The sequence below is a fragment of the Diceros bicornis genome, chromosome 35 (assembly GCF_020826845.1).
Source record: "Diceros bicornis minor isolate mBicDic1 chromosome 35, mDicBic1.mat.cur, whole genome shotgun sequence".
Classification (NCBI taxonomy): Eukaryota; Metazoa; Chordata; class Mammalia; order Perissodactyla; family Rhinocerotidae; genus Diceros; species Diceros bicornis.
Window position 1 is genome coordinate 15,938,646 of NC_080774.1, and position 11,897 is coordinate 15,950,542.

Below are 11,897 nucleotides of genomic sequence, written 5' to 3' on the forward strand. Positions count from 1 at the left end.
TGAGTATCAGCGGGAGACGCCCCCAGATCAGCAGGCAGGCCAGTGCTAACAGACGTTCTCCCCCTCCGCAGAGGATTTCAGTCGCCATGTCTGGAATGCGCCGAGGTGAAGAAGTCCAGTTTGGTCCCACCCACGGCCCAGAGCTCCCCCATGCGAGGGTGCTCCCGCAGCTCCTCCTATGCCAGCACCCGCTCCTCCAGCCACTCCTCCAGATCCCCAAACCCCAGGGCCTCCCCCAGGTACACCCGGAGCAGATCCGCCTCCTCTGGGAAAAGGTGAGTGCAGTTTTGACCTTTGCTCTGCAGTGCTTTCGTCCTAGGGAGCTAGTTAATTGGAGATGACCTTTGGCCCGTGGGGAGAGGAGTCTGACCCACTTGAGTTTGAATGCCCGTTCTATCCATTACTAGCTGGTGGCCTTGGGCCTCAGTTAACCTCTCTGAGCCTCAGTTTCCTCATCTGCAAAATGAAAACAGTAACAATACTTACCCTAAAGCATTGTTCTGAGGACTATACAGCACTTAGATCAGTACTTAAAACATAGTGAGTAAGCTATGATTGTTGCTATTGGCATGAGGATGTGCTTGTGTGTATCATTTATCTTCTGCAGCATAGAAAATTACCCCCAAACTTAGCATCCTTAAACAACAAGCATTTACTTAGTTCCTGATTCTGTGGATCAGCAGTTTGGGCTGGGCTCAGCTGGGTGGTTCTTCTGCTCTCTCTTGGGTTCATGCATGTGTCTTCCATCAGCTGGAGGGTTTGCTGGGGGCTAGCTGGCCTGGATGACCCCCACTGACTCATCTCTGCTCCATGTGGTCTCTCATCCTCCAGCAGGCTTGTCTGGGCTTGTTCACATGGTGATGGCCAGGTTCCAAAAGACAGCAGTAGTGTGCAAGGCCTCTTGAAGCCTAGGCTTGGAAGGGACATGACCTCCCTTCTGCCATTCTATTAGCCATAGCAAGTCACAAGACAAATCCAATGCAAGGGGTGTTCCTCTTAGTGGGAGGAGCTGCAAAGTCACATTGCAAGGGGCATGGATACAGGAAAAAGAATCATGCCCCTTCTTGCATTCTACCACTCAATTCCAATAACCACTGGTAATTGCTTGATTTTTCTCATGTGGAATAATGATGCAGCAGAATGCACAGACATGAGATCTCAGGAACTGGAAGATTCCATCCAGTCTAATCAACCCATGGCTTCATGGAGCCCAGCTTCCCTCTACAAACAGGAATTTCCAACAGCAGGCCGACTGTTCCTCTTTTGCAACCGTGTGATCAAAAAACAGTTGCTTACTTAGTTGGTTTCTTCAAGACCAGTTCATTCAAAAAAAAGAGACGAGGCGGCTGACAGAAATATTTGATATGATAGAGTGACATAAATAGAAGAGAAAATCAGGCTAAAAGAAAAATTAAGGAGAAAAATAAAATTAAGTCAAGAGAAAGGTTAAGTCCCAAAGGTATGCCCTATCATTCTGTATAGTTGCTATGAAGGTGGGCAGCAAATGTGACTCTGAGCTCCCTGGCAGAAAAAGCAAAAGGGGAAATTGCTCCATTAATTTATACGTTCTTAACAAAAAAGAATTGAACGAGTTGCTCAGAAGAGCAGTTATTTCTGATTTTAAGTCTATGAAAAATGACTCATATTCCACAGAAAAGGAACACTATGTGATGTAGTGGATGGAAATGACTGACATCCTTTCAAAGTGTCCAAAGGCATGTTTCATCTTGACTCTTTCTTATGATGTCTCTCAATGCATAGCCAAAGAGCAAGTTGGCAAGAGCAAATTTGCAGAGGCCATCGCTGGACACTGTCCCAGGGCACTGAGATTGGAGGAGCTATTCCTTACCCACACTCCTTATGTCACCCTGAGCAGCGTGTAAGAACAGAGTCCCAGAGCAATATTTAAGGGGCACGGTTATTAGATCACCTGGAAAGCAGGAAGGGACTAAGGAACATCTAGGTGAGGGCAGGTCATAGCAAGCCTTCTTTTGAAGTTAAAAAGAACAGATGGGAAAACTTTAGTGTTTCTGTGAGGGAAAGCTGGCAAAAACAGAACGTGAGAGAGTGTCTCCACTACCCATTCCTGTGCCCATAGCAGACATTGCTAATCCATCACAGTACTCTTTCCCACTGCACACAAACATGGCCTTATAATCCCTCTCAACCTTGGTATCACTACTAGTAGATCACAGTCAGTATATATGAGATGAAAATTATTTGAAAGCTTGACGTTAGGGAGGTAAGAGTGAAGGGCAGATGTTCCTGGGAAGCTGGAGAAACCAAGGCCATGGTTCTCTAAAAGTGAGAGGCCTTAGTGGAGAGGGAAGAAGCCTGAAGTAGCATAGGGTGAGTAATTCGGATGCACAATATAGTCTAGCAGAAGTCAAGAGCACGTTGTAGCCATGCAGACCTGGGTTCAAATCCCTCACCAGCTGAGTAACCTCGAGCAAATTACATCCCCCTCTCTGTGCCTGTTTCCCTATCTGTCGAGTGGGATTGATAATAGTACCTAACCCTAGGATGTGCAGAGGATTACATGAGATAATGCACACAAAGCATTAGTTCCATGTCTAGCACCTAGTAAAACACACAACAATCACAGCTAACATTTCCTGTGTGCTGGCTATGTGCCAATAGGCTAAACGAGTTACCTTAATTTACTCATTTAATTTACAACTCCATAGGGTAAGTACTATAATTGCCCCCATTTTACAGATGAGAAAACAGAGGCCCAGAGAAGTGAAATCACCTGCCCGAGGTCACACAGCTAATAAGCGGCCAGGACAGTAAGAATATAATAAGAGGAAGTTGAACCACTCAAAAGGGAGGGGATGTCACTCTCCGGTAAGGGTCTGGTCTTCAGAAAGAAGGCCTGAGACCAGCTGAATAAAACGGTAGACACCCAGGACAACCGTGGCGGAGCTCAGCAGGCTCCTCAGGGGCGGCCTCCTCTCCTCCAGGTCCTACTCGCGCTCTCCCAGCTATTCCTCCAAGTCTGGCAAGAGGAGCCCGCCTAGCAGAAGCTCTCGATCCCGCCGCAGCCCCAGCTACTCGCGCTACAGCCCCAGCAGGTACGGCCCCGCCCCTCGAGCCAGGCCCCGCCTCCCAGACCCCCTCCTAAGCGCAGACCTGCCTGTCTGGCCCCGCCTCCCCAAGTCACCTCTGCGGAGCCTCTCTCAAGCTCCGCCCCTATTCCCCTTAGGTCGAGCCCCGCCGGGGTAGGGCTGGGGAGGTGACTCAGCATTCCTGTAGTTCCCTGGTCTTGGCTGGAGTGGCACCGAGGCCCCAAATCTTTGTGTCCTGATACCCACCCCAAACACTCCTACAGCCACACCCCAGAATTCACATCCTCGGCCCTCAGCCTCTTCACACAAATACCACACCTGATCCGAACATTCAGGCCCCCAATTCTTACTCACGCACCAGGGCCCGCCTAAATCACATAACCTCCCGCAACACCCGCGCCCCGTAATGCCCACCCTCAGAGGCTGACCCCCCTGCACGCGCCCGGCCCAGCCCACAGTGCTCACCCCGCAGACTCTCCCCACGGCCCTGTCCTCTCCCCTCCCGCCTGCCCGGGGGCCCGTGCAGACCCCATCGCCCGCCCCAGCGGGGTGGGGGCACAGGTAAGGACGTGAGTGCCCCTCTCCCACGCGTTCACACAGTAGAGCCGGGCCGGCCCCAGCTCCCCAGTAACCCCCCGGCCCCCTTCAGGGAGCGGGACCCCAAGCACGGCGAGAAGGACTCGCAGCAGCGGGAGCGCCAGCGGGCGCGGCGGAGACGGCGGTCCTACTCGCCCATGCGGAAGCGCCGGAGAGACTCGCCGAGCCACCTGGAGGCGCGGCGCATAACCAGGTCAGGCCCGGAGGCCGGGGGCCCGCCCCACCCTCACTCCCACCCTCTTCCCACCTGTTCGGGCCTCGGGTTCTCCCCGTGCCTCCTTGGGGCGGGATTTCAGGATTATGGGAGCTCCGGGATCCTTAACCCCCAACCTCTGATATTATGTTCTCTTCAAAACCTCGGGGCCAAATCAGCATCCCTGCCCACCCCTGGGGCCTGCAAGGACGAGGCGAGGCCTAAGACGGGGTGGGGCGGGGCTAGGGTGGGGTGACTGGGATAGGGCTGGGGCCAGCCTGAGGAATCTGGTGTGGCCGAAATCTGAGGTTAGGGCTGGGGCAGCGTAGGCTGGTCTGGGCAAGAGTGTGGTTGGGCCAGGGAATGGGGGGCAAAGCCATGGGGCAGGGCATTTGCCTAGGGGTGGAGCCAGGGAGTCCAGACAGACCTCCACCCTCAGACCCGCTCAGTCAGATGCCAGGCTGATGGACCCATACGGAATTATACCCTGAACCAAGCGTGGAGAGGGCAAACAGGGTTGTCTAGGTGCCCACGAGACTTAGAGGGAGCCCGGGTGAGTAAGGGGAGAGCACTGGATTTGGAATGGAATCCTGGCTGTGCCACTTTCCAGTGACCTGGGAAGGTCTCTTCACCTCCAAGAGCCTCAGTTCTCACCTATGAAATATTAGACGAAATAACTTCCAGGAGCTTGAGGATGAAATGAAAGGGCTCAAAGAGATGTGAACATACTTCATAAACTTAAATTCAGAACACTAGAACCGCTGTGTACCACTGTTATGGACTGAATGGTCAGATTAGATGGATAAGGTTTCCTGTAACAGGTAAGGTCTCAGAAGAAAAAAAACCATAGAAGAGAAGCCTGAGGTCTGAGTGGACACAAATTTCTCATGCCTTGAAAGCTGGGAGAATGGTTGAGTGATGGCCTAAAATTGGCTCTTGATAATCAGTTGGGCTCCTCCAGTGGCTCTCTGAGGGTCAACCACTCAGTCCAGTGACCCGCAGGGGAGAAGGGGGCTGGCTTCCCTGTGCCTCCTCCCCGGAGATGACCTGGAGGAGGAAAAAGAACTTGTGACCCAGACAGTAAGACACGGTGATGGCATCACCTTCTCCAATATCCCACACAACACCCTGCGTCGGCCTGGCACACAGGAAGGGACTTCTCCATCCTCTGCCTTAAGCAAAGATGTCTTTGGCGCGGACTTGGAGGAAAGCTGAGATAAAGAGAGTGGCATTTCCAGAAGACTCTGGTTTCCTTAGTCAACCCCAAATAGTCCATCATGATGAACCCATGCAGTGTTTCCCGACCTTTAGTCACCCACACTTTGGCCTTGTCTGCTTAATTAAGTATACTATTGTTTCCTTAATTTTCTTTAAATAGATTTGCCCTTTTTTAGAGGTCCATACATTTATTTCAAAAGGAAACTTGATACACTACAGTAAATGGAAAATCTCTCTCGCCATAAATAGAAGGTTCTAGTAGAAGTAAAAATAGCAAACTATGATTAAAGTTTAGATGTAGATTCTGTTGCCAGCTGGAGGCTCTGAGCCCCAGGCTTGCTGTTTTAAAAAGTGAGGTTATCACTTTCAAGACATATCAGCACTAGGCTGAGACCTCCTGATGTTCTCAGAACTGCAGGAGAAGTGTAAAGGGAGAATTTTTTCCTGAGGGACTAGGGAATGGAAGGATAGTGTTTTCCCTTGGGACGAGGCTGGCACTCCCTGGGTGGAGGCTGGGAGGAGTCTGGCCCTCATGCAAGCTCGCTCTGGTCTCTGCAGTGCCCGGAAACGCCCCATCCCCTACTACCGGCCCAGCCCCTCCTCGCCCAGCAGCCTCAGCAGCACCTCCTCCTGGTACAGCAGCAGCAGCAGCCGCTCGGGCAGCCACAGCTACTCCCGGAGCCGGAGCCGCAGCCGCAGCCACAGCCACAGCCGGAGCAGGACCCGCCCGAGCAGCAGCTCCAGCTCCCGCAGCCCCAGCCTGGGCTCCCGGAGCAGGAGCCGGAGCTACAGCTCAGCAGACAGCTACTCCAGCATGAGGCGCTAAGCGAGGGCCTTCCCTTGAGCCAGCTGCCCGCGGGGGCCCCTTTCACTCTGCCAGCCGCCCCCACTCCCTGCCCACCCTGCCTTCTCCTTGGTGACAGACACTGAGGGCTCCTGGACCTGTCCTTCCTGCTCTCCTGGGGAGGAGGGAAAGAGGGTACCAGGGCTTTGGCCTCTATGTCGAGCTGCTAGGAGCCTCCACCAGCATCACCCTGGGGCTCAGTTCAGGCCTGGGCGTATGGAGAGAACCACCCTCTGTTGGCACAAAAAGCCTCAAGGTTTTGTAAGAAGCAATGGGTTCATGACTCAAAAGTTTGGGCCTGGCCAGGAAAATGTAGAGAGAGTTCTGGTAACCCACTGCTCACAGGATGCATACAGAAGGCCGGCGGTAATTCATCAACCTGCCCTCATTCTCCCCTCATTCAATCTCATGGCTGCACGTGTATGGACCCCCATAGGGGTGGGGGGGAGATGAGAGGAGACCAAGGGCAGTTCAGGCCCAGGAATGGGGGTCAGGCCTTCCACCTCCCCTAACAGGCCAGAGCAAAGGCTAGAGGCTATTGGGTCCTAGAAAAGGGACATATAGGAGCAGGGGACATGGACATTTCAGTTGGTGGTAGGTGTCAGAAGGTAGGAGATAGGCTCTTCGGTCATGAGTAGAGAAGGGGTCAGTCTGCTGCTCCCAGTATCTCAGCATGGTCAGGGAAAGGAGCCCAGTAGGTTCCAGCAACGGAGGGGCCACCACACAGTTTACACAAAATGCCTCTGTTCACAGGGACCCTGCAACCTCACTGAGAAAGGACACAGTAGACACTTGGGACAGTTTGGTCTAGAGTCCCACTTCCCAAATTTGCCTCAGCTCCACTAGCTGGCACCAACTTAATTCCACGGGACCATCTGCTGAACATTCCCCAGTGCCATGGCCAGCTGCCAGTCCCCAGCGCCAGCCAGTCTGGCCTTACCCTCTGGTTGGCGCCTGCCTGCCCCCTCCCCACTGCCCAGACTGCCACACCCTGGATCCTACCCAGCACAGCTGCTCCCCCACCCACCCACCCACCCTCAGCCTAAGCCAGCCCCTTTGCCTCTCAGGAATTTTGCCAGGATGGGGCACAGCAACTCAGGTTTGGGGGGAAGGACCCAAATCTAGAGAGTCTGCGGGGAGAGGGGCTCGGATGCTCCATAGCTTGGGCTCCCACCAGCTTCTGTGGTTTCTTGTCAGCTTGGGAAAGGCCCACCTTCATTTCTGCCCTCACCCCCCCTCCCCCTGCCCAGGGCTGGGCGGCGAGAGTAAGTTGATCTCCAACACAAATATCACCAGCTGCTTCGTCCACAGAAGGCACTGCGAACAGGGGCATTAGGGAGAAGAACCTTAAAATAAACTCTTGGGCATCCCCCTCGCCAGCTGACTGGCTTTCCGGAGCCTTGTGGGTGAGTTTCAAAGTTTGTGGTGCCAACAGCAGCAGCACAGGGCATGGAGGGAGAGAGCCAGAGGGGAAGGTTGCCAGCTGAGGCTACCGGGAAGCAGGGACCAAACATTCTTTATCCCTCACACCCCAGGGAAAACATTTAGAAAAAATCCTTTCTCTTAGAAGCAGTGACCCCCTTCCCCAATCTTCCCCATCACATCAGCCCGTGGGGCCAGAAATTGCCCTACAACCACCCCGAAAGTCGTTCCTCCATCAGGAGAGCAGAGCCGGGCAGCCCCAGGCAGCAAGCAGTGGAGGACCCGGCCTTCCCATGATGGCCTCTGGCCCCGACCTAGGCCTCACCCACCAAGACTGATGGATGCCAGTGCTGTCACCGCAGAAGGACTGATGGCAGGTGCCTGGGACAGGGGCAGGTGCCCTGGGAGGGCATGTACAGCAACTGTAAATAACCCTCTTCCCCGCCCAGGAACCCAGACTGGACTCAGTCTCCCTTCACGGAGACAAAGGTCTTCCGGAGCCACGGAACCTCCGGAGCTACGAACCTCCTTAGCAGGACAGCGGTGGGAGGCCCAGGAGCCTCCCGTTCAGGCTGCGTTCATTCAAGCAACTCTAGGGGACCATTTTGCCTGGGGGTCCTAACGAACCTTTTATTTATTTTATTTATTTATGTTTATTTATTTATTTATGTGACCTCTCTCTGTCTCTCTCAACCGCATGCGGTTGCCATGAGTAGTATTCAGCTATTTATTTATTTATACGGAGAGGTTGTGTGTGTGTGTTTGTATGTGTGTATGGGAAGGGGGGGACTTCTAAATTATTTTTGCGCATCTCTCTTTTTTTTCATCGTGTCTCTATGGGTGGGATTCCGGAGGCCGGATGTGGGTAGGGATGTTGGCCTTTTCCCCAAAGGCGAGACTCGCAGAGCTCCAAGTCTGGAACATTCTGGAGTTGGCCTGGAAGCACGTTCATCCCGACGTCGGTGAGGTTCAGGCCTGCGCCCCAGCCCCCTACCCACCAACTACCTCACTGAGGTATCAGGAAGGTGCAAACAGCTAAGAGGCTTATGAGCGGAGGCGCTGAGTTGACACAGTGGATGGAGTCAGCTCACGTTGGGATTGGAGTCTAAAGTTGGCATGTTGAGCAAAACCTGCACAGAGTTGAAATTGCCCATGAAAATGCATTAGGGCGACACCTGATGGGAGGCAGATGCGGATCTCTTGGCCAAGTGATGAGACTTCTGTTAGTACTTATTGAAGTATCTGCCTTGTGTTTGGGAGGCCATGGTGGTTGAAAACGACGTCTGGTTTAAGGGGATGGCACTTGGAGCTGATGAAGTGCTCACACTGTGAGATTCTTGCCTTAACGGCAAGAATCAAGCTGGTAGAGGGAAAAGCGTAGGCCCATCTTGATCTCACCCTTACTCCAGGGCGTATATGAGCCGAGGAGATCACTCTGGCTTTTCTGAGCATACCAAGTTGGTTTCGTGTAAGTTACACATGCTTCTGCCTCCACTGTAGCTAATTTCTCCCCATCCCCTGAGATTTCCAAGCTGCTCTGTTCCTTCTGCGGTGGACACACACTGCCTTGTGACTAGGGATCAGCTCTGCTGGGAGAGACACACAAACCCAGAGCAAAGCCTTTTTCTGTGATCTCTTGCTGTTCTGTCAGGAGAGAGCACAGAGCTATTTCTAAAATTAGAAGAAAAAAAAAAAAAAGATGAAAGGAGCAGCTGGAATTTCCCCCAGGAAGGTCATTTCAGAGCCCATCCTGGGAACCAGGATCTGGAGGCCTTAACCAGTCCTGGCTCTTTGACCCACTAGCAGCGTCTCCTGACTGCTGGCCAGAGAGGGCTCCCACCCTTTCTAAAGGTCACTATTGAAATGCCCAGCTTGCCTGGTCCATCTTGGGGTTTGGTGGGACTTTTGCAACATCTCTGGTTGTTTCCCTGGCAATATGACTTTCCTCTGCCCCAACCCAAGCACGGCAGTACCCCTAGCCTGGGGAAGTTTGCAAGAGGGCTGGTTAAATTGCTTCCTGGGGGAAAATCTCTCTCTCCCTCTCACGTGCTGTGTTTCTTTAATTTCCTTTTTTTCCATCCAAAAATAAACCTCTTGTTAGGGCACTTGGTAACCATGCTAACCAGAACCTCCCAATTCCTGGCATTGCTGTTCCCCTGCCTTCTTCACCTTCATTACCCTCTGCTTTCAGGGAATGAGACAGACCACCTGAAACCTGCTCCTGGTGAGGACTTATCTTAAAAACCAGCATCTGAAATGGGAAGAGGATGTGGCTTGAGGTCAAGCAACTGATACAGCCCAAGCCCTCCGACCTTCCTGTTATGGATGTTCACCGGATGAGTGAACCTGGACAAATTGCTCCCTTTCTCTGGGCCAAAGTTTCCACCTTTGAGAAGTAGAGGAATTGTTGAGACACAATTCAAAATATTGACCTGAGGCCTGGGCAATTCTTCAAAGACAGAGACTTAGAGCAAAAAAGAAAACATCCTCGAACATTTTATGAGGTTCTCAATCGTGAGAGTAAAACCTAAAAGCAATATGCGAATTCCCTCCTGTTAATTAAGAAAAGCTAATTCAAAGCCCCCACCCAGGCAGAATCTAGTTCATCCAGGTTTGACTGCATTCCTATCTCTGTTGCTTTCCTTCTTTGAAGGAAAGGCAGTCTTTCAGAAGCAAAACAAAATGAAGATGTTTGAAAGACAAGCGTCTCAGTCTCAGAGAGCCCCATCACTTCATCTACTCTGACCCATCCTCTCTCCCAAAAGGCTTTGGTTAAAGATGCCAAAATTCAGGATGCTCCCAAAGGTTTGAAAGTACATTTTTTGTTCTCAAGTCTCACGTCCATCTTCCGTATTCTTTTCCATGAATGTCCAAAGTACTCTCACGTGCATGTCTTGCCTTGCTTTCCTCTCCAGTTGACTAGAACATTTTGTGTGATTAAAAAAAAAAAACCAGGATTCCTCAAAACACACCCCCTTCTCCCTTGGCCAACTAATTCCAGCTGAGGAACTTAAGCTGGATACAGTGTCATCCAGCAATGCTCTATTGCAACCTCTTCTCACTTGCGCACCCAGGAGCCAATGATACTGATGGAGATGTCTCCCCTCTGTCTGTGGCTGCTGTTTGCGGTTTGTTTGTGTTTTTTTTTTTTTTGGTGGTTGTTGATTTGCATTGTAAATACCATGGTGGGGGCCCCTCATCAGAACACGGCTTATTTAATAATTTATTTCCTATTTATCAAGTGGTATTGGGAGAGGAGAGGGACCACCTCTTCCCCTGAATTGCTCTTGGAAATTGCCCCGTCTCCGAGCTCCAGGTGTGGCTGTCTGCATCAGGGGCGTTATCGCCCAGGTAATGAGCGCTGGAATCACCGCGCAAATTGGAATTGGCAGAAATGGAGGCTTCAGTCATACAAATTAAGCTCAAATGGAACTAAAACACTGGTTATCTCCGGGAAAACCTCATTTAGATGGAAATTAATTGAGGAATAAAATGCCTGCGCACGAACCAACTTCTATTAAAAAGTCACAACTCCTTGGAAAAAAGAAGAGAGAGAGAGAAAGAAAATTGTCATTCATTTTCTCTGGCCGAGAAAAGCTATGCCTCATCTTCTAATGAGCCGAGCCAAAGAGACTGGAACAGTTTCCTTGGTGGTTCTCTTGCCTGTGTATGTGTGTCTGGATGAAATGGAGTGGGTCTCAGGCCTCAGTCTTATCATCTGTAAAATGGGATTTGGCCTAAATGTCCTTGGCAGGATGCAGGGAGGGGGCTCTAACTCGGATGCTGTGAGCTCCAGACTGTCAGCTATATGGTCCCTTGTGTCTTCTGCTGACTGTAGGTTGATGGATGTCTCCCAAGGAAGGAAATAGAAAACAGGGCATGGATTTCATTTGCAGGATGAGGCTGCAGTAGCCAATTCCTGCAGTCAGCTATGGGGGGCCTCCAGGTGCTGCCGCCTGATCATTCTTGTGGCCTGGGTTAAAGCCCTCTGTATTTCCCTTGAACTTCTCTCTAAGCCCAGCAGTCCAGGCATCAAAGGAGAGACCAGGATGGCTTTGCTGTGCTCTAAATTTGACCACTGTTCGTTGTGTCAGGCCATATTTTGTGCAATTGTTCAAACAAGCCAGAGACATAGTCATGTTGCTATTTTTCAGATGAGAATACTGAGGCCCGAGAAGGGGGAACTGATGTGCCCAAGCTCCCTTGAGCTCAGATCTGCCTGACTCCATGCTCCACACTCTCTCGGTAGCTCTTTGTTGCCCGGCCTATGCTGTGAGGACTTCTCTTTGTGCTGTGTCTTTTCTCTCCCAATTCTCAGCTGTTGCCTCAAGCAGTCATTGGCAGCCAAGGACCTAGCAGAATTCTCCTCATCAGCCCAGGGGTCTTGGTGCACCCTAAGGCCATTTCTCCATGTCGGGGGCTGGAACTTCCAACTGGAAAGCCCCAAACCAGGGGACCCACCACCAGCCCAGCTCAGCCTGAGTAGCCAGCCTCTGCCCGGAAAGCCCACATCAGAGGGGAGAAGCTCCTGTGTCCTCCAGCGTCCTGGGACCCT

At 51.9% G+C, this 11,897-nt stretch overlaps 1 protein-coding gene across 1 annotated transcript in view; it reads left to right on the forward strand.

The window, feature by feature from the left end:
- SRRM4 (serine/arginine repetitive matrix 4) overlaps positions 1 to 8,152 on the forward strand; it is a 148,402-nt gene extending 140,250 nt beyond the window's left edge. The window contains exons 10-13 of the mRNA XM_058531530.1: positions 72 to 275; positions 2,964 to 3,074; positions 3,718 to 3,858; positions 5,635 to 8,152. Of these exons, the coding sequence (XP_058387513.1) occupies positions 72 to 275; positions 2,964 to 3,074; positions 3,718 to 3,858; positions 5,635 to 5,902 (724 nt within the window). The 3' untranslated portion in view covers positions 5,903 to 8,152. The remainder of the gene's footprint in view (positions 1 to 71; positions 276 to 2,963; positions 3,075 to 3,717; positions 3,859 to 5,634) is intronic.
- The last annotated feature ends 3,745 nt before the right edge of the window (positions 8,153 to 11,897 follow it).